General features: G+C 35.1%; 1 protein-coding gene across 3 annotated transcripts in view; it reads left to right on the top strand.

Moving 5' to 3' along the window:
- The window catches only part of LOC136827942 (aldehyde dehydrogenase, dimeric NADP-preferring-like), a 157,179-nt gene that overhangs the window by 119,928 nt on the left and 13,341 nt on the right, over positions 1-23,910 (top strand). For 2 of the 3 annotated variants that reach the window (XM_067085486.1, XM_067085485.1), the window contains 2 exons: positions 21,077-21,220; positions 22,431-22,641. In XM_067085486.1, coding sequence (XP_066941587.1) covers positions 21,164-21,220; positions 22,431-22,641 — 268 coding nt within the window. In that variant the 5' untranslated portion in view covers positions 21,077-21,163. Of the gene's footprint in view, positions 1-2,084; positions 2,316-21,076; positions 21,221-22,430; positions 22,642-23,910 lie in introns of those variants that run through there. The other variant, XM_067085484.1, reaches the window with a different exon arrangement.

Below are 23,910 nucleotides of genomic sequence, written 5' to 3'. Positions count from 1 at the left end.
ATGCCTTGAAAGGTCAGTGTACATGTCTGCCAAGTTGCATCAAATTCAGACAAAGATCAAGTGTTGACCTTATAAGGTATCTGTGACCTTGAAAAATGGGTCAGTGTCAAAATAATTTTCTACAAATATTCCTTCATTTTCAGAGTACCTGCCAACTAAATTTCATCACAAATATAGATAAAAACGGACGTTTAAAAAAGTTTTAATCTCAAAATGACCTGTAACTTTGAAAAATATATAAATTGAATATTTGTTGATAAAATAGTCATCAATAAACTAGGTACCCGCTTTGCCAAGTATCATAAAAATTAAAATGAGGGAAGAAAAAAAATACACTGAGAAAGTTACCATCCACGAAGGTACTTAGTAAGTTCCATGAAAACCAGAGAAAATAAAATGTCGAACTTGGAATTCGTTTGTGAAGATATATTGCAGGTCAAGGTGAAACATAACCAAAACAGTACCATTGACACAAAGTTGAATTATGAGAATTACAAACATGTACCTTTCTGATTTCAAAAATAAACTGTCTAAATAGTAATAATGATAATAATAGCAAATATAGCTGATAAGCTCAAGACCTCATGCGCCAAACACACGTCTGTTTCAAGTAGGCCGCGAAATCCTAATCTGTTTGCGAACTGGTATAGAATTGATAACCGTCCACTGGCGTTATTTGCACATACGACGTGCAAAATATATCCTTATTTCCTGAAATGTTAACAATAATTTGAGTTTTGCATCCTTTCAAATCTACATGTATAAGTAGATCCTATCTTTTATCAATATTTTTTTTCTAAAAGTCGTCATATTAATATAATTAATAGTTGACAATAATAAATCTTACAATTGTGATTCTTAAGTGAAGAAGCAAGCGTGGAGTTTTATGAGTGGGCTGAAAACTTAGAAGATTAAAAATGTCTGAGTATCGAAAGATGCAAACCCATGGAACACCATACTTGTAAAAATTGCAAAGAATTTAACCATATATGCCCATGTACCATTGTCCGAACCTGTTTTATGAGCTTGGTATAAACACTATCAGTCTACTGATAAAAAATAGAAATAATGAGATAAACTGCACATTATACCACCAGCGTCCCCTTTTATGCAATCATCAATTCAGGACGAAAGTCTAATTAATATTATTATATCACAAACCCCACTTATCAAGATGTTTCCCTATGTTAAATTCTATGAGGAAAGGGCCTTCCTACATTAGTATTCCGTAAATCCGACCTCCCGTCCGCATTTGGTTTTACAGTGGATGTATTATTCCTTTAGAGCCCGGCTGTGGAGAACACTACGCGTGTGTGTGTGTGTGTGTGCGTGTGTTCCACCTCTCAAGGAATGAAGTCATATACATGAATTTATATACATACATACATACATATTTATATATGTGTGTGTGTGCAGTTCTGTGTGCTTGCAGAGTGGAAAATAAAATTGCCTTTAAAAGTTAATCTTTACCTTACCAAAAAGTAAAAAAATAAACAGAATATGCAGTATAAGAAATAAGAAGTTAGTGAGAGAGAGAAGGATAATCCACAGGATGATTTATGAATATTATAAGTCAGATTACAAACATTAAAATTATATAGCAATAACAATAATAATGATAAAGGAGTATTTTGATCGTCATGAGGATGTAGTAAGCATTGTTCAAAATCCCGCCACACCGCCCATGTGGCCACCCCGGTACCACCTACCATGAGTCCATGACCTGGAGGTTTGCGTGATGTTGCAGAGAAATAGCTTGTGGAGAAGTTGACCGTTAAGAATCTTGATTCTTGACCCTGGTGTTACTTCCCTTTGGTATGTCAACGTGAAGAGTGTGTTCGTTCAATATAACATATGTTTTAGGTTATTTGACTTTACTGTTAGATTGATCTGAACATAATTAGTATTAATTCATGAGCCTGTAAATTATGAACCCTGGCATCAGTTAGTAGTTATCGTTCTCACAATACAGTATCACATAAGAGCACCGTCTCACCAGTGCAATCGGCGAGTTGCCAAGTGTCTAAATAGGTTTTTTTTTTTTCGGAGTAGGTCCCAATGAACTTACGTCCCCAACATGCGCTGGTCGTCGTCAGGGTCTCTCTCTCTCTCTCTCTGACTCTCTCTCACCCTCTCAGTCTGCGTCAGGCGACGGCTCAGAGTGAACATTGCTCGAAGGAGCAATAGGTCGCAACTCGGTGTGCTATTTTGCTTTTCTTTGAGCGTTGGAATTTACCCCAAATTCCATTAATTTTTGGGATATTGTGCACTTTAACACACTCTAAAATTCAGCCATGACAACTCCATACAAAGAGGTGGGTAATTATTCTTAAATAATCCTTAACATAGCTTTCATGGCGATGAACGAAATTGAATCGGAAGTTGATTGAACTGTTAAAGTCATTTTCAAAGTGAAAGCTACCCCATCATTTTCCTAGTTTTTCCTTATATGGCCCCTCCAACTGGAGACTCGAAATCGATCCCAAACAGGAGAAACTATTGTGTTCTGTATCTGAAAAAATCTCTGATTTCCTGTTGACATAAGCAATGAATTAATGACATTGTATTTGGTGGTTAATTGGCTAAGGTGGGTCACAGCCACAGTAGGGGAAGGTGCAATGCTAGAATTCTGTTACAAAGCAAAATTAACCAGGGTATCATCCTTGGAGTCACTGCTTTTTATTTTGAAAGGTATATTTTATACACACACATATATATATATATATATATATATATATATATATATATATATATATATATATATATATATATATATACATATATATACTGTATATATGTATATAGATATAGTAGATATATATATATATATATATGTATAGTGTGTGTGTATTTTCGCAAAGATAAGTAGCATTTTATATATCAACTGTTGCTTCAAGTTATGGCAAGGAGGCTGGAACATTTCATGCATGCATTAGGTACAACCCACAAGAAAAGCGCAAAAGTTAATGAAATTCAAGTGGTAATTTGATCAATTTATTTTACCAGAACTTAATATGTATTTTTATATGTGCCATCATAAATGCCATCGATTTCCAGTGCAGAACAGCTTTATAACACACATTCCTCTCATTATGCTCACTTTTTGCCTGTATTCTTCGTATCGCAGCACAACTACCCAGGTCCCCTTACTCCCTATATAAAGGAATATTTTACATCAGTTTAAAATTTTCGGTCTGTCCCAACACACAGTGTTGATGAACATTAAACATTATTACATCATAAGTGTTTATGTGGGTCAGGTCAGTCGACTCGTAAGCGAGTACTGTTGTAGAGTTAGTAAGTAGCGCTACATGGAAAAGTGAAAGGCCAGAGCGTCCAGGAAAGAAACGAAGAAAGTGATTGTATGTTGTGGCTAAGAGACGCAAGCCAAGGCAAGGAATAGTATTTATGTCAGATGTATATGAATTTGCTAGAAGATCGGCCAGGCTGGGTTTGTCAGAGCAAGTTGAACGATGTAATAATGCAAAGAATGACTGGATATATAGTTGATTATTGTGTAGGTGAAGTAAAAGCGAAAATAAATGATAATTTCACCTCTTAAAGAAAGGTTCAAAATATAGTTATAACTGTAAGACAGTGTAGAACATCTTATCAGGAAATGGATAAAAAATGAGCTTGGGTTAAAGAAAAGCAAGGTGTTAGAAGTTGATGAGGATTAAGCAAACATCGAAAACGGATTACTGAGTTTCAGACTAAAGGATTGCAAGAAGACAGAATAATAGCAGCAAGAAGTGGAATGACCTGAGATGTTTAGTAACGTAAAAAAAATTGTTGGGCGGCTGAATGACAGAAGTACTCACATACAGATCCACGACTGCATAAATAAAGTGGGTAACAAAAATAAAATGTTGGGATATAATAATAATTCCTGAATGCATTCCAAATAAATGTTTCAAGAAGAAAAGTCGTTGTACATTAGGAAGTAAATACGAAAAGAAGGGCCATGCAACACCTGGATGAAAGAAGATAGGCAAAATGCGAGATCTTTATGCAGGGGATAAATGGAAAGCAAACCTGAATAATGCAAAAGTGGATAACGGGTCTGTTGTAAATTTGAGAATGCTCCTGGCAGGGTGATGAGGATGTAAAGAGGACAATTAGGAGGTTAGATAGATAAAGGGATGGTATCAGGACAAGATTTACCAATTTACACGCGCGCGCACACACACACACACACATACATATATATACACACACACACACACACATATATATATATATATATATATATATATATATATATATATATATATATATATAATGTATATATATATTCACACATATTACAATTATATATGTTTTCAATTTTTTCATTATAGATAGGTAGTGCGTTTTCGGTAAGTATATTTGTGCGTTAGGATGTATGTAATCAAAGCACTTTAATACGGTCGGTAAAACTTTCATATGCCGACCTTCGACAATGACTAAAAAAGGATGCCATACTTTATTCTATATTCTTACATTTTATTTTTGATTTTGGTTCAGTGATCTCATGAAGAAGAGTTTTTTTTTTTTGTCACTCACTGAAGATGAGACAAGGGCGACTTGTAACACTAGTTAATGGTGAATAAATCGACATCTTCATTTTTTTCCTTACTATTGTCCATGTTGCAAAAATTGGTTGGTGTTAATGTCACATTGTAGGTGACAAGAACGCACTTATGGCCATTGTCTCCTTTCCTCTCCATTTTTATTTTTTTCTATTTGTATTCATAGTTTTACGTACTCTGTGACCATCGGTATAAAGGTGAATGAATATTTAGACACAATCTTTATGGGCTACAATGTATAATTCGACCTTGACCATTAATAATGTCAAGCTACCAGAGACGTTTTTTTTTTGTGCAGAGAGACGATAGCTTGCCATTCTGTAGACCTGCATGGTTTTAGTTTACTGAAAAAGAAAACTATTGTGCCGACTTTGTCTGTCCGTCCGCACTTTTTTCTGTCCGCCCTCAGACCTTAAAAACTACTGAGGCTAGAGGGCTACAAATTGGTAAGTTGATTACCCATCCTCCAATCGTCAAACATATAAAATTGCAGCCCTCCAGCCTCAGTAGTTTTTATTTTATTTAACTTTAAAGTTAGCCATAATCGTGCTTCTGGCAACGATGTAAGATAGACTAGGCCACCACCGGGCTGTGATTAAAGTTTCATGGGCCGCGGCTCATACAGCATTATACCGAGACCACCAAAAGATATATCTATTTTCTGTGGCCTTGATTATACGATGTAGCGGCTGTACAGAAAACTCGATTGCGCCGAAGAAACTTCGGCGCAGTTTTTACTTGTTTTATTTCCTCCTAAAATTAAGTATACCTTAGTTTAACATGATTTACAGAAAGTGGAAAAGTATGTGCTAGATAAAATTATATATGTAAATCTTAAGGAAATTAAGATTACAGTAAGTAAACAAAAACAATGATCAGAATGCCGTCTTATTTGACTAGTGACCGTAAAATCAAGTAGCAACCCACAAAAGATCATACAGCGTCTAACCAACTGTGTCAGTCTTTATTGAATCCCTGAATGGCTTTGTTAGCGAGCAAGGCTTTCGGCAACATTGTTCCTTCAAAGTTCCCACAACAACTATGATAGTCCAGTGTCTTCGGAACGCTACAGATTTCCCATTCATTTTATCTTTAGGCCTTTGACATCTTCTGTTCTGTTCCAATGAATTTCGCCTTTTCATTTCTACTTGAACACTTGATGATAAAGTGGTTCGTCAAGAACTTTGGTAGTCGACGCTTAAATTTATCTACAAAGGTTGTAATGTTTATCTCGCCCCATATCTAAGTCAGTTGGTTGTTGTTGTATTGCGCCAGATAATCGATAATCTTTGGCTTTACTAAATAGAGGATGTGACATCTGAATGTCTTTCTGGCACTGGTAATTAGTCTCTGTCTTTCTCTCCACGTACAAACGTAAGCAATTTACGTGTATACAAGAAAATTTATGAAATCTCATGAATGATTCTACTCAAGTGAGTTGGTGATTATATATCCGCAGTTACTGGAACTTATTATAATAAGGTGTTGACGTCCGTCGTCTGTCAGTCAATGTATCCCCTTCATTTTAAGAGCCGGCTAAGGAAAGTTACGGTATAGAATTATGCGAGACGCTTTCATATGAGGGATTTAAATACTATTTTGGTGATGCGACAAGTAACGTATTATGGAAGGATGCATGTATTTATCGGACGCGTTTATGGTGCTGTACGTTTAAAGGTGATACGAAATATACATCTTTGTCTTTCCCTCTTGTCTTCTCTTCCTGTCTCCACCTTGTGGTGCGACCCAATACAGTCGAGTAAGCACCAGGCGCACAGTTCAACGCTTAGCTCAAAAGAGGAACAATGGATTTAGCAGAATATGTTAATTTTTCTACCAAGTTTATATAAGTGTTATTTTGATAGCTTTTAGTTGTCCGGAATATGCGTGAAATAATGTAAAAAAAGTGATTCATATAAAGTGAATTAGTCAAAAGCGAATACTTTAGGCGATTACAGATAAGTAGGTTTCGTTCTTGGGGTCTAAACTTTCAGCGCTGCGGACACAAGAACTTATTGGATAATGAATCATTGTCTTGCTGCTGAAGATTATGATTATGATTGAGTCAGTTTACTCAGGATGTCGCAGTGGCAGACCTTGTAGAAGTTCAGTGCTTCTACGGGGTACTCAGTAACTGGCTTCTGCTCGAAAACTCTTTGCTAAACCTTGTTGTAGATGAAACCTGTATAACCTATGAACAAACACTATGGCCCATGAACAGACGCCTGCACAGATTGCAGATAACGTTATTTATCGATAGGACGGATAAACCAGTCCCCTTGTCTTCCCCAGACCTGAAGACATGGAAAAATATAAGAATGGAAGAGGAAACTGAATGGCGCTTAGTTACAATTGATATGATACATCCATTATTTGAAAAAGGACTCGGGAAAGAAAAGGTGGGAAAGATATCTATATTTTGACGGTAGAATAAAGAGAAACATTGACTAAAGCAAGCAATACCAAGATTGCTGATGTCCATAGCTGTTATGCGACAACGTGTGACGAACAGACCGTATCCTTTTAGCAAAGGAAGGTTGGCCAAAGTAGAATGTGTAAAACGGAGAGAAAGCAAAAGTGTATAGTGGTAGGAAAGGAGGGCCTCCAGGGAAGTTGTAAGGTCAGCCAGTGTTGTTGTGCATTCAAATTGTTATCGTCTCACACCAGTCTAAAGGGAAAAAAAGTGAAATGTCATATGGAGAGCGATATTTCAAACAAAGTAGATGAATAAAGTTGAAAGATTTTTTTGTATGTAAATTTAGCAATTTAATTTTTGAGATCTTTTAAAAAACTGTCTGCAGCAACATTAACACTAAATATGCTGAGAATAACTTGGAAGATTCCTGTTCAAATAATGCTCTCAAGATCAGAACTGATACATAAAGAAGTGGCAGTCCATTAAGCTGATACATAAAGAGGTGGCAGTCCATTATTGTGAGTGAACAAACACAAGAAGGCTGGGAGGTAAACGTAGAAGGTGTAGAAGATTGTACTAACCACAAAATGGAAGTGTAGATAGATACGATCGGCAGTGGAAGTAGAAAAAGAGCCGGTAAGAAAAAATATGAGAAAACCAAGATAAGTGAGATGAAAGCATATGCTCCCATTCCAGCAGTAATAGAACGGTTAGGAAAAACTAGAAATGAGAGTATAAAAGAAGGCAGTAAAGATGAAGGCTAGAGACAATGGTTAATAAGCATTGTGCCAGCCTCAGTCCACATCAGTAGAAATACCAAAAGCAATGCAAGATTCTTTGAAGTTCTCAGAGTGCAATGCCTCACTCATTCAAGATATGAAAGAATGTTCACAGTAGTTTTGCAATGCAGTCATAATGCAGGAATACTGATATCACAAGCAGCTTTTATACATTCTACTGAGAAATTGTTGAAATTCCTTGGTAGTTCCATCTCTAGACTTTTCTGGTCGAAGCCGTGTTAGTTTCCCGAGACTTTCAGATTCCCTGACCTGATTGGCCGGAAGAAAAGACGCTACATGTGCATGTTGCAGAGACCATCATCAAATGCCACAGTTTGTTGTGGAGCGAAAGCAAATTTAACCTTATCAGTCCCTCCCAGAAGTTGTCTGATGTGCCTTATTATACAAATTTTAACCTTATCAAAAAATTCACCTGGTGATGCCATACCTTACGGCAGAAAAGTGTTGTCTCTATGTATATTGTTGGTTTTGTATCTGATTCTGGAATTAGAATTTGCACCGTTTTCCCGATTTGGAACGTTATGGTTATTTACTCATGTAGTTATCAATTTTTACTGCCAAGGTCTATGCAATTCTGATGGTGATAGGAGAGATTATTTTACTGTGAAGAATAAATTTAATCGTTTTCTTAATCCTAAACATTCGCTTATGAAAGTCACTGCACAGTATTTTTTTTTTTGTGATTTTTTACCAGAAGGATTTTTCCTTTTGTTGAGAAGAAAACACGTCAAGTTTGTAAGGCTTAAAGAGAGCCGGGGTGGTGGTAACCAATATTCAAAAATCCCCAAACCATCTCTCCTGTGGAGGTTTAGTTGAATGCCAAGAACGTGGGAACTTGTCTCGTTTTTTCAAGTGAGCATAGAGCATGCTCATATTACATGCGAGTCTTTGATGTGTGGTGTTCCCATCCCAACAGCCTCAGCATCAAGGCCTCCAAAGTTTTAAGTTTGGATGCTCTCACATTAAGGTGCACTCCAGCACATTCCGTTGTTGCTTTTTATTTGTTGCTAGCTTTCTTTTCTATTCCCTTCTCGTCTTTTGCACGTATGGGCATTTCAAGTTTTTCTGTCATCCTTCTGTTACTTACTTCAGTGGTTTTAGAGGGAATTTTCACTACAGTTCTCTCTCTCTCTCTCTCTCTCTCTCTCTCTCTCTCTCTCTCTCATATATATATATATATATATATATATATATATATATATATATATATATATATATATATATATATATATATATATATATATATATATATATATATATGATTTAGCAACCTAAGTGATAATGTCAAAGATTCTCCCTATACAAAGGCCAGTAGCTCTCTGTTTCAGAGAATTTTATCTTCAGTCAGAGAGAAGGATATTTTGTAAAAATGTCAAGCTAGCGCTTAAAGTCAGACTGCTCCTACCCGTCATTACCCTAAATATAGACTTTGGTTACCGCAACAATAATCAGCGGTTCTAGCATCAGTAAAAAAAAAAAAACCATAAAAGATAACTCACAATGTTTAAATATACTTACTTATGATGTGGTTCTCAATAATTATTAATGTTATTCTAACGCAAAAAGAGCAGATTGGTTTATTCTCTCTCTCTCTCTCTCTCTCTCTCTCTCTCTCTCTCTCTCTCTCTCTCTCTCTCTCTCTCTCACGAGTGTCCTGAATTTTACATAACCTTCACCGGTGTCGAGCATGTACTTCTCTTTCCTACTTCCCCGCCCCCAACCCCACCCCTCCATTCTTTTCTCACGAGAAATTTCTGGTTGTTGATTTCACTCTTAATTATGTTCATTTATGAAATCCAGGACAGTTTGGGTAAGTGCTGTGCTACTTTCTAAAATCGTCCATTTCTAACTATTTAATGTCAAAGTTATTGGTTTTCTCATGTATTGTTCCTTTTTTTAACAAAATTTGTTGAAGATATCGGTATAGTACTAATAGTAATAATACAAATAACGGCTACTGTACACAAACAAACAAAACAGCAAGATTTTCACGAACCGTTTACGACAGGCAGTAATAAAGCATTACTTTATCCAGTGCATCAACGGATGGTGGGTACGAAGGAAGACACGAGGACGTTTTTATTTACTTCTTTGCCTTTCGCGGATATTCGAGTTCTTGAAAGAGACCAGGATATGAGTCATGGTCTAGCCCTATGCTCGTCTTTCATAAGAATTATAGTTGTGAAATCATCAGGTGACAAGCATTCAAGAGGAAAAAAATACATTGCCATTTCCCCAAAAAGTAAAACTCCTCTCTCTCTCTCTCTCTCTCTCTCTCTCTCTCTCTCTCTCTCTCTCTCTCTCTCTCTCTCTGTATATACAATATGGGATGCAGTGCAGCTCTCTGGCCTTGTAAGCAGAATGCCGTCGCAGTATGTGATGATTGTAGCAGCAGGGTCACTCCGTCATGTACCAGTTGACTGAGCGCTTTCTCTTTCTTTGTTCCGTTTGTTCTAGATTAGACTGATTCCCCTTCACTGTCGGTTGGAACGTTTTTTTTTTCTGCCTTCGGTTGCAATTGATATATTGTTCTTCGTTTTCTTATTTCCTTTATTCTTTATTGAACCATATCTCTCTTTGTTTGTTGCGAAATAGTTGCATTTTATGCGGTATATTTTCTCCCCTTTACTCACGTGGGAAGTACGGTAGGCTGCGTCAATACATTATAGGTAATAATATTTATAATGATGGCTTTTTCCAGTTTTTTGTCCTGTACTTTCTTTACGCCCTTCGCATATAAAACTTTTATGTTTTCTACATACCTGAATACCAGCAAGATCCCACTATATCTTCTTTCCACCAGAATTGGTTTTTCACGAACAAGCACACACACACACACACACACACACACACACACACACACACACACACACACACACACATATATATATATATATATATATATATATATATATATATATATATATACATATATATATATATATATAGGTGTGTGTGTGTGTGTGTGTTTACTTCATATAAACTTGAAACCGCTGTCAATTTTCTACTAAACCATAAGACACGACCTTTAGGTTGAAAGCGCTTCTTGCCAGTTGTTGGATTTCTACCAGAAAAAAGTTAAGTATACCTTAGTTTTACCAGACCACTGACCAGAAATCTGAGAAAGCCCATCAGCTGAATGGGCTGTAAACGGTCAACACAAGGTTGCACATGTGTCCGCATGACACTAAGTAAAATGGAGTCCTTACAGACAACGCCATAAAATCTGATTAATCATTCAGTCAACATTGTTGCGAGGCAGGAGAGAACGCCCTCGCTGGTGGATTTCACTTTCAGCTAAGACTTTTCTTTCTGATTTAATTAAACGTGTCACAGAAAAAGGGCTCCGTGAAAACCTCTTCAAGTAACTTTCTTTTTCATTCCTTTTTTTTGTCAGCTGCATGTAGGAATGTTTTTTCTTTAATAAAAATCCATTATGTATGTATATATATGATATATATATATATATATATATATATATATATATATATATATATATTTTATATATATATATATATATATATATATATATATATATATATATATATATATATATATAATACATTTAATTTTCCAGAACTTGTTTCATTATGATTTCCATTATGTTTAGAAGATATAGGAATGCAATTGCGTGTTGTATAACAAAACGATCGTTGCCCAGGAATTCGGTTAATTCGTTTACCAACTCTGTTTTGTTGCTGCATATTTCGGGGTGTGAAAATATCACTTACTCGATGGAAGCAGCGTTATGTCGTTATAGTCATTATATTCCCACAACACCACAATGGTTCACATTTCACGTAGAAGCGAAGCGGCCATGGAATTTACACGCTTCAAGGCTTTCGTTTATAATGACGCTTGTTTATTTCTTAGAAAAAAAGCAAGTCATTGTGATTCGTTGGATGTGAGCTCTCTCTCACGTAACAGAGGTTCCGCTCCTTAACCGACCGGGATCCCGCTATGCGTAACGTTTACATGCATGAAAACGCCCAACGAGATGTGCATGAGTAGAGAAAATAGGAAACTAAGATTATACATGTACATATAAGCTATATATATATATATATATATATATATATATATATATATATATATATATATATATATATATATATATATATATATATATATATATATATATATATATATATATATATATATATATATATATATATATATATATATATATATATATATATATATATATATATATATATATATACACACACACACACACACACCACACACACACCCATGAAGCTACAAATGTCACTTAATATCAAATTCACGCTACCTCAGGAATATCTCCGATGGAAATTATCACCGAAGGGGAATTTATAAGTGATAAATGGATTGGTACTGCCGGGTCAGGGTCACAGAACTTATCCAGGAACTCCAGTCGACGTTACCACTGAGGTTCGTGCCCCGGCAGTACCAATCCATTTATCACTTATAAATTCCCCTTCGGTGATAATTCTCCATCGGAGATATTCCCGAGGTAGCGTGAATTTGATATTAAGCGACATTTGTAGCTCCATGATTGTATATAAATCACGGTGTGATAAAAATTCATATATACACCCGTATACAAGCGAATACAAAACGAGCTTTTAGAAGCATGGAAACTAAAAAAAGAAAACCGGTCGGCAATTGAAAATAAATAAAGGAAAAATCATGAAATTCGAGGAGAATTAAAACACCAAGATAAACCAGAGCGAAAATAATACGGATATATAGAAATAATGGCGAATGGTGAAGATGATAAATCAATAGCACATGTTGTGCAATGGAAAAGCTGAAATATTATTTCAGTTGATTTCAACATATGGACAAGTAAATTATAATGTCATTTTTAGATATGACGCGTATAAAGCTGGTTGCATGTCAATACCCGCAGAAATATCCGATGTGATTGCAGAGTCACACCTGAAAGTGATGACTAAGATCAACCTGACAAAGACGTTAACAGAGAAATTCACCTGAGTGAAAAGTGCACGAAACGAATCAACAAATTGGAAACTCAGCCATGACGTGACTAAGATCAACACGACGAAGTTCACTGAAAATTTGACTAGGACGATTAAAGAAATGTACGTAGTAAGTAAGAAACTAGGAATTCGGTTTCAAAATCAGAGGCAGCACACTAAGCAGATAAATGAGAACTAAAAAAGAATACGTTTATTTTTGAAATCTACCGACCTCAAGGTAGGTTTTTGCTCGCTGTGATTAGCGCTCTACCGTCAGTCGTTCAAAGCAAAACAGCCCAGTTAAAAAAAACAAGCAAATCAATGCTCTAAAAATCGTTGGACGATCATCATTAATCCATGAACGATCATCGTTGAGCGATAATCGGACCGAGCAAAACATACCTGTACAGCGAAAGCTGCAGGACAGCGGAAAAAACCTGTCACTAGATTCGTGGCATTCCAACAGAGTGTACAAAGCAGGCAAAAGATGGACACTTACTCGCGGAATTTCTCGACATAAAAAAATTACGAGTTGCAAAGAATATCTTTGAGAAAGTGAAGAAATGAGCGTTTGACCTGATGACAAGGAAAATAGACCCCACAGATTGGTCACAAATCGCAAAGAGGTATAAATACAAGTCAGTGACTAATTGGCAGTTCTAACCAATGCTTCCATACGATTGTACAGCATTTGCCAAAGACACTAATCGTTTATTGTCAACCTAAATGGATGCACATCGACGTGCGTTTATGACATATTAGTGTCGTGGGATACACCATAAAAGGCTGCTTTTTTTACATAACGCAAATAAAAAAAAATACTTTATTCCTTCGAAACCTGTGGACCCTTTTGGCAGGGTTGATGATTATTGTTTAAAAATTATTAACAATTTTATCAAAGAAATGTCAAGAGTAACAGTTGTTTTTGAAAAAGAAAATTAAGAAATGAACATAAGCAGAGCCTTCAAATAAAGTGTTTTAACTGAGTTCATCGTGAATGTTATGGAACAGTTGCTAAATAAGACCCAAACAGTGTGCGTCTTTTTTTTTTTATAAGAATGACTGGTAAATCTCCCATTAGAAGTCGAATATTTTTATCTACTGTAGGAAGGAAACTTATTATCAGATTTTGCTTTTATAGTAAAAGTGATATTCGACGAAATGCATTAACGTTCTCTGAAAACTCACATTAGCATAGAATTCTTAATTAAACTATAAAAACGTGTCCTGGACATTTCATTTATAAAAAAAAAATGGGGCGGAATAATTAGGGGCGATGTCATCGTCAGAGAAGCAGTTCCTCAAATAAATACATTGGCGAATGTATGACTCAGTGATGATCCCATTGCCATACCATCGACCTGTTTATACAGTTTGTTATTAAAACAAAATGGGTGTCAATTACTGCAGTGTCAAGAAGTTTTCTGAGAGTATTCGAGTTAAAACCTTTGAATTTTTTTTTCCATTTTTTATAAACGGTCTGCCGTGGCACGTTTTTTTTTTATTGTTTGTTAAGCAGACGTTGCCTAACTTGGATTTTAGATAAGCCAGTGCTGAAAATGTATATATATAAACAAGTCCGAAGGTTCAGAGTTGCACAGACAATCTAACAGACAGAAAGACAGATAGTGTTCTTTTGAATCAGGTGAGAATACCGAAAAGTAAAGGAAAATTTAATTTTAATGACATATAGGAGTAATAGGTTTTGTATGTTACCGACCAACAACTGTTAAAAACAATTTTTCTAACATTAATAATAAAATTAATATCCTTCTAACGAAGGATATTAATTCCTTATTTCCATAACATGAAGCAAATTATGTCCATTATCAGAATGCTGCCCATAACTTAAAAGTTTCAATTAAAAGACCTGAAAATAAGAAAAGCAGCTAAGTAAGAATGATCTGTCAAAATGATCAAGAATATAAAATAACGACTTGATTTTTATTTTGAAACTTGAGTGGATTGTATTCGTCTACCGAAGGACGGTGAAATTTCTTTTAGACTAGAATAATGTACGCTACTGCTGAAAAAATCATAGCAAAACATTCATCTTTTATGTGTACACATACATTTTATATATATATATATATATATATATATATATATATATATATATATATATATATATATATATATATATATATATATATATATATATATATATATATAATATACATATATATTATATATATATATATATATGTATGATATGTATACATTTATATGTATATATATACATATAGACATATACATTATATATATATATATATATATATATATATATATATATATATATATATATATCAATATCATGTATTTTGTACATAAAAGATGAATGTTTCACTATGCTTTTTTTTTCCAGAAACAAGGACATTGATACATTTAAGCATTTACTTTGCGATGAAACGTAAATAAGGAATACATAGCTACCATTAAATCACATACTGATGATTTCAGTTGGAAAGAACTGCTAAAGCTTTCAGTTAAAAGAACATCATTCGCTGAAGTTAAGAAGGGTACTTGCATACGCGACTGCAGTCAAAAGTTCTCTAACCCAGGAAATATTCTAATATTCTCGAAATACGTTAACGAAAATAAATGATGGTCATGAAATGCAAATAAATGCTGTTCATGAAATTCGAGGGGAAGGTTGAAAGAACACGAGAGAATTCAGTCTTTGGGTAAAACATTTGACCTTTAAACCAGACCTTAACGAGATTAACGATAAGACTTGTCATTCGATAAGGATCGGTAGAGTTAGTATTTTCGTTTTTTTATCGATAAAGAGAGATAAAGGTGTTACATTTGAGTGCCTCCAAAGGTCTGCTTTGAGGGTTTGTTTGTGTTTGTGTAGATAGCTGTGAAAGTGTTTACCGCCCCCTGTCTGTTCTCCTTGAAAGGGTTGGCTTCAGAAGATGCAGGCCTTCCTGTTTTCATCAAGTATATTTAGCTGATATTTCTAGGCCCCCCTCCCCCCTCGTCTCACGAATGTCCCAGGGTCCCATAAGCTGACGGTTTCTGTATTTTCTTGGTGTTCACCCAACCAAGTACTAAACTTGCGTAATTAACCTCCAACTGTATCGCCATTTAAAAGGAACCAAATAAAGTAAAACAGCACGATGTGTACAGTGATGTACCTCTGTTTATGTTAGTTTTCTGTTTTTCATACTTTTCATTAAAAATAGAATGTCCTTTGGACATTCTATTCGTGGAAACTTGCTTTACAAGGTATCTGATGTTAGGCTTGTTTCATATAAACGTTAGATCTTTTTGAATAATAGCAATGACTGCCTGGATCATCTCCACCCCAGGTGCATGGGTATTATGGATCTTTTCGAAGTCCCTTGGATAACAGGTGCCATCAGAAAGAGGAATGTTGACTGAAGATTATTTAGTCTCCAAGTCCCTGTTTTGTTCTTAGGTTTCGGCAATTGTATCCGATCGTTCGCTTGTAAAAATAGGAATAGTAGATATACAAGATCTAAAGACAGAGGAGAGGTTCAGTGGTTTGTTCTAACACAATTGTTACTGGCTGATTTCCTTCGTTTTTTTTATAAGAAAAGTGCGAAATTTCAGTTTTGTTTTTTAACGTTTACAGATGATCTACAAATAATTGTTTACAAAACTGTCACCTTTTTCATTGAGTTCAGATTAATCATGAATGGCATAGTTCACCTCCTAAGAGAGTTTATGATTACCTGTAAAGCTTTATAAAAACGCTGATGAGGTAGAATGTTTTAACGTAAAGTGAGTTGGTGGATGTTTCACTTTTTAATCAACACTACCTCAGATATGCAGATAAACGTTGCAATTTGTACTTGTGTCGTACTTACCAATGATTCGATTGTCTACGATCTTTAAATTAGCAGTTACCAACAGAAAACTGTAACATTCCTGAGGACGAAGATAACCAATTTAAAACCAATCAGTCTCCGGTTGACGTCACTCTCCCTGATACCAGTCGTCTGAGCCACTTATTAATAATAAACTTGGGATTCGTTCCAGGGACATGAGTAAAATTTCGACAATTTTGATAACTCATTTGATGAAAATAATAAAAAGGGGTTAAAGAGGCGATATTTGCGCTGTGGGTGTTTAAATTACTGTAGCTTTATTGTAGTTGCTCTTCTTCAGACACTTGTTCCTTTTTTTCATTTACTACTGAGTTTGTCGCTAAGCAGTATGCATTATTACTACTTAAGGGCTTAGAATCCAATTGCAGGAGCTAATATTAACATGCTTAGTTTATTATCATTTACCATTTTAGCTGGGAAATCGCTTGTTTATTACTTTTTTCAAGCGTATATCATCTTGTTCCTAAAGTTAACAAATGGCAGTGACGGTTCAGATTGAAAACACTTGCGCCAAACGTGGAGAAGAGAATTGTTAGAAAGAAATAAGGATGAATGAAGGGTGGGTTTCAGAATGTAATAGTGAGGCAGTAGGGTTCAGGACCCTTTTTCCCGACGTAAAGCATCATTTTATATTTCTCCAAAATAAATAAACACAAGATACGGTACAATACGAAAGTCAGTCTGCACATATAATAGAAGCTTTCCATGACAGCTAGATCTAATCATCACATTTGAAACCACAGCTTTCAGTGATTTTCATGCCAAAGTATTGAACTCCGTCAGATTTTATCTTTTCATTTGATATATTCAAGAAGTAATCTTTGAGGTTACTGTGTGTGCATGAGTGCGTGTGTATATAAGCTAGGGAGGCGACTGGTTATTTTTGCTTAATCATGATTATCAACAAACTTCGGGCGTTAGAGTCCAAGGTACATTGTGGGCAGGACGTTGGTCACTGTACTTATCAGTAATGATTCATTTTAACGTAAATATTCAAGTGCAGAAAAAATAATTTCAGGACTTTTCTTTTCTTTTCTTCTCTTCAGATATTTGACCAGAATAGCTTCACTAACCTTTTGTATGTATGTATATATATATATATATATATATATATATATATATATATATATATATATATATATATATATATATATATATATATATATATACACACACACACACACACAAAAGGTAAGGCATGTTTTTATGCAGCTTATTTACCACGCTTACTTTTATTTGAATAAATTATCTCTTTTGTTAGTTATAACATTTTCTGCCAGATCAATTAAATTTTTTAAGGAAGCTGCATGAAGTGATAGTTTCCACATGGCAGGAATTATACAATATTTGAACCGCTCCCCTTGAGATGTGACTAATCTAATTAAAATGCTTAAAGTTTTGGTGTATACTTTCAAGTTAGTGAAGCTCTACTGGTCAAATATCTAAAGGGAAGAAAAGAGTTCAAGTCCTGAAATGATTTTTTCTGCACTTGAATATTTACATTAAAATGAATCATTACTGATAAGTACAGTGACCAACGTCCTGCCCACAATGTACCTTGGACTCTAACGCCCGAAGTTTGTTGATAATCGTGATTAAGCAAAAATAACCAGTCGCCTCCCTCGCTTATAAGCACACGCACTCATGCACGCACACAGTAACCTCAAAGATTACTTCTTGAATATAGCAAATGAAAAGATAAATTCCGACGGAGTTCAATATTTTGTCATAAAAATCACAAAGCTGTGGTTTCAAATATGATGATTAGATCTAGCTGCCATGGATAACTTTGATTATATGTACAGATTGACTTTCGTATTTTTACAATGCACACACACACACACACACACACACACACACACACACATACACACACACATATATATATATATATATATATATATATATATATATATATATATATATATATATTATACAGGTATGCCTAGGAAAATGAAACATTGGATTTTCCCAGGAAAATGCATTGGTTTTCCTACACAACACACACACACACACACACACACACATATATATATATATATATATATATATATATATATATATATATATATATATATATATATATATATCAAAAATATGAGGAGCCCATAGAAACGCCAAAATGTGGAAAATAAAGGCCTCCTTTCCCCTTTCTTATGCACATTTTCTCCCAGTCATATTAAACATTCTGAAGATTAAAACTTCTAAGTTTAGATGTACATTCCCTATTCACAAAAGTACCAGTACAGGACGTCCTACAGTTTTTAAGGGAAAAATTAGCCCCCTATTCAGATCATTTCCCACTAGCCATAGGTAAAATAATAAAGTTAGTTGAATTATATGTATCAAACAACATCTTTTCACTCGGGGAGTCATTTTAAAAAAAAAAAAAAAAATCGGGTGCAGCATGGGCAGCCCTTTAAGACCTGTTTTAGCCAATCTATACATGGAATATTTTGAAACTGTAATAATAAACGCAATAAAACCTAAAGACATGCTATGGATGAGATATGAAGATGATATCTTAAAATTTTGGGATAATAAGTGGGGCAATTTCAGTGAATTTCTTTCAAAATTAAATGCATTACTGCCTAGCATCAAATTTAAAGTTGAATGGGAAATAGACAACAAAATTCCTTTTCTTGACGTTTTAATAATTAATATTAAAGACACGATAGAATACAAATTTACTATATACAGGAAACCAACTTTCTCTCTGTCATACATCCATTTTTATAGCTATCATGACGTATCTTTCAAAATTGGCGTAGCCAGGAATTTATTCTTAAGAGTCTTACGGATTTGCTCCCCGGGTCTCCTGGAAAAGGAAATTGAGCTAATCCGTATGCAGCTGTCATCTTTAAAATACCCTGACCATTTAATTGAGAAATCGATCCACAAAGCAAACACTATTTTCTACCGTCCTCCCAATAACAAAACCAGAGACGCCCAACAATAAAATAAAAATCCCAAACCTGGACAGGATTAAGACGTTCACACAGACACTTGGGAACTCTAACCCTTTTGGTTTTACTTACCCAAATACCTTAGTCATATCCCTGATTAACAACCAACAAAAACCAGTCCCCTAAGACAGAGGAGTTTACGAAATCCCTTGCCTCGCTTATGACCAATCTTATATCAACTTCACAGGCAAATCACTCCCCCAGAGATTAATATAGCATAAACGTTTAGTTAGGTACGGACAACAGAGCTCAGCTATTTTTAACCATATAAATACCATAACCACAGAATAAACTGGAATATGTCTCATATAATTTATAGCAGCAATTGTCGGTTAAAACCCAGTTGGTGGAATCAGCCTTGATTACACAAAGAAATGCAGTGAATCTCTCAAGAGGCGCCTGGGATTCAGATATTATAGATAAAATCTTCCTCCAACCAGCGATTAAGAAGATTAAAGAGAACCTGTCAACTGGATTGACTTGACTGCTGACCGATGGATCTTCTGGTATGAATACCGCTTTTCTGTAACGTTTTCTCACTCACTATTTGCCTCAGGACATTTTGGCGTTTCTATGGGCTTCCTTATATTTGAAGGAATTCTGTTTTAACAGAAAATATTTGACAGTCGTGTGTGTATGTATATATATATATATATATATATATATATATATATATATATATATATATATATATATATATATATATATATATATATATAAATTTACAAAGTTCATGTGCATCTGGCATTCATTTGTGTGTACATGTATTATATGTTCTACGGTGCACGACTTTGCAATATTATGTCTTTAGCCACTCTCAAATATACATTGATGCAGCATAAAAAAATTTGTATAAAGAAAAACATGTAAAGTCATTTAATTATACTCACATCTTGGATATTCCATGTTAAGAGCAAATGCATTTTTACTGCCAAATTATTACTTGGCTTATACCTATTTAACCATGTTATCAGTATATCCTTGGCTATCAGGAATGACCGAGATAAAACGCAGTGAATTAAAGTTTTGCAGGATATCCCACTTACAAACCTAAAGTTTACTGATTTCCTCACTTTAGTGCCTCTCTGCTTCAGTGAGTGCTACATATTTCGGAGTTCCGCTTCTTTTACAGTACATCACAGTCTGGTGCACAAATCGTTGTTCTATGTAAACGAGAAATGGGTTGCCTTTTCAAAATCCAAATTGGACAGCTGTAAAAATGTAAACAGGAGTTTGCGCTGGTTTAGATGGAAAATAGTATCGAAGTATTCAGTAGCACTGAGCTTGTAATTGCGGGGTGCCTGATGGCCACTTTCTTGAGTCAGGCGAGACCCGAGATGAAATTTCCACAGTTTAATCTATAACGAAATATCTTGAAATCATTATACTCTTCGCATTAATGCACTTGTAATTGTAAATGGAAAATTTATTGCCGCTTTTGTTGCATAGAAAATACTACTCATCATTACCAGCTAAAAATTATGAACTTCCGATTTCAGATTGTTGGTCGGGCTAGAGGGGCATTCAAAGATGGCCGTACTTTGTCAGTGGAATTCCGACGTCAGCAGCTTCAGCAGCTCAAGAAAATGTATGAAGAAAATAGCCATGTATTTCTTAAAGCTCTACAATCAGATCTCAGGAAGGTATGTTTCCGATGTTTGTTTGTGTGTGTGTGTGTTGGGGTGGGGTTGGGGGAAAGGGAATGCAGCAGATATTTTCAGTGTAACCCCACCTGTGTCAGCCTCTTATGATTTTGTTTTATTCAACGTAATATTGTTGAGTGTAAGCGCTTTTTAAGATAAAATGGGATGCAGCTACCGCTTAGTCGAGTCACATGGACAAAAGTATGTTACCAATGTAATAGTATTAAGCCTCTTAGTTGGAGATTCCGGCTGCCTGATAATTTTCTTGGTTATCCTTCTAGTAAATAAAGCAGTTGTGCAGTTTGATTGGTGGAGGAGTGATATAGGAAAGATTGAGTTGCAATTTCTTTTCCGCAGAGCAAAGGGTGAATTTTTCAACATCTCTTCAGTCTCTGAACTCGGTTGTTTTATTGTAATAAGTCACGAATGATCTGATTCGGTTGTTTGGGACCACCTGAGTAATTATATGTGGTTGTGATTGTACTTATTTCAAGATACTAATAAACACATAGGATTACTTATGTAAAAGCCATGTGAAGTTGCTACTCAGGGGACTTATCGATTCAGTTATTTGAGAGAATGTTGTCCTTGTAAAGATATCGCCTGATTATGCCAGCATGCTGAATTATTCATGGTAAGATCGTTATCCACTTGCCCTACTGGTCGACGAGGTTATAGATATATTTTTTTCTATGCCAGCTTGTTATTTGCCTGTGAGTCTCAATGTATCTGCTTTTCATATCATCTTGTGTTATACGTATTCATGTTGTAATGTTGAATTATGCAGTATGGACTGACTGAATGTTCAACCTTAACAGCGTGAGTCCGGCAAAGTATGATGGTGGTTGTTTTCCATTGTTATATCTACTAACATGTCAGTGTAAGCGAGCCATAATTGGAAATCGTACCCAAAAAATCGCAAATATTAAAAATGTGCCAAATATTACGCCATCCTATTTAACATATATAATCCACATTTTAACTGTCATATATTAGCATTTGGTACATTTGTAGTATGTTTAATTGGTTTCAAGACATTTTCCAGGTAAAATTAGCGTTATTTTTGTACCTCTCACCACTGGCACATATACAGGTATGCAAGATGGAGGTACTTAGCTTTGAACTTTGGGATGGCACCTAACCTCCATAAGTTCGAGACAACTTAGACTTGAACAAACAAAAGAGTTTGACATTATTTTCTTTCCTTCAGCCCAAATTGGAAGGCATGATGCTAGAGGTCCATGGACTAATAAACGACATAGATTATACTCTTAACCGCTTGGACAAATGGGTCAAGACACAGGAGGTGCCATCGAAGATACCCTTTGACAAAAGTTACATCTATAATGAACCGTATGGAGTTGTCCTCGTGATGGGAGCGTGGAATTATCCACTGCAGCTTACTATGCTTCCCGTAGCTGGTAAGGAAACGTTGAAAAATTCGTTTTATTAATCAGAAGCTGCTTGAAGACACTGTAGAGTCTGTTCATAATGAATTCTTGTACTGGATCGAGAAAAGACAAGTACAGTATAGTTCATGTTGAGATTATTATAAAACTAGTCGTAATCCACGACATTCATAGCGTCGATAGCATTTAAAAAGAATTTCTTTTCTGGCTGAAATTACTGTGTCTTCCCAGGTATAACAGAATAAAGAAATGGAATAGGCTTGAAGACTTCAAACATTAAGTGAAACGGGCTTCTCATCTTCAATTGTTCCTTTACGTATGCTATGGCCTTTCAGTTCAACATCTCGTTATAGAACATGATGTGTTTCTTTACTACTACTAATAGTAATATGGTTACTAATCCTTTTGCAATTCGAATTCGTATATTGTTTAAACTATAGGGACTTACTGAAAGATTATGTGAACTTTACAAGCATTTATGTTTACTCACTATGCTCGTATATAAACTAGCATGTATTTATAATAGCTGCCATATACAATGCAGTGTCTGCTTTCATTTTATTTGGCCTCTGCAGACATTATCTTGATTTTTTGTTAACTTTGACAGAAAAGCTATAACAAATTTTGTCGTTTAAGTTTTGTAAAAATTCTTTAACGGTTATTTTAATCTTTGTATTGAAATTCGTTAGTTTTAATGATTCCTTAAATGTTGGTTATTGTTAAATTAAGCTAGTTGTGGGTATGAAAGATAGAATACTGTTGGTTATATAACCACCTTTCAGTGACCGAGTAGTCTTAGACAAAATGAAAATCCACGGCCCCCTTCCTAAAATGTATAAAGCCAGTGAGAAAAAACAATGTAAGGCTTGAATTTTGCACACAATAAGGCACATGCTTGTTCCGAGATTATATCTGTGTCACAGATCTACATGACGAGGATTAGCTCTGGCTGAGTGTTAGGGAACCAGTAAGCAAGAATTCTAGTCAGAGATGCAGGCCAGATGATACCAAAGATTGCTTTACTGACACCGCTTGTCTATTATAGACCAGGTAGTCATCAACAGGGCAGATGAAAGAATATAAAGCCGTCATCAGCAGTGACTAGGCTTAGGTTCTCTTATATTAACACTGGCGTGATTTTGTGTCTGGGCTCCACAGCTTTCCCGGGACAGTGAGAATGCACTGAAGTATTATTCTTAAGTGGACCTGTAATATTTTATTGCTCTAAAAATACAGATGGTACAGTCTTATTTGAAGGCTATTCAATCAATGTTTCTTGGA

The sequence above is a fragment of the Macrobrachium rosenbergii genome, chromosome 42, assembly GCF_040412425.1.
Source record: "Macrobrachium rosenbergii isolate ZJJX-2024 chromosome 42, ASM4041242v1, whole genome shotgun sequence".
In the NCBI taxonomy this organism is placed as follows: domain Eukaryota; kingdom Metazoa; phylum Arthropoda; class Malacostraca; order Decapoda; family Palaemonidae; genus Macrobrachium; species Macrobrachium rosenbergii.
Note: the sequence above shows the minus strand (reverse complement) of the source record. Positions and strands in the feature narration are given on the sequence as shown.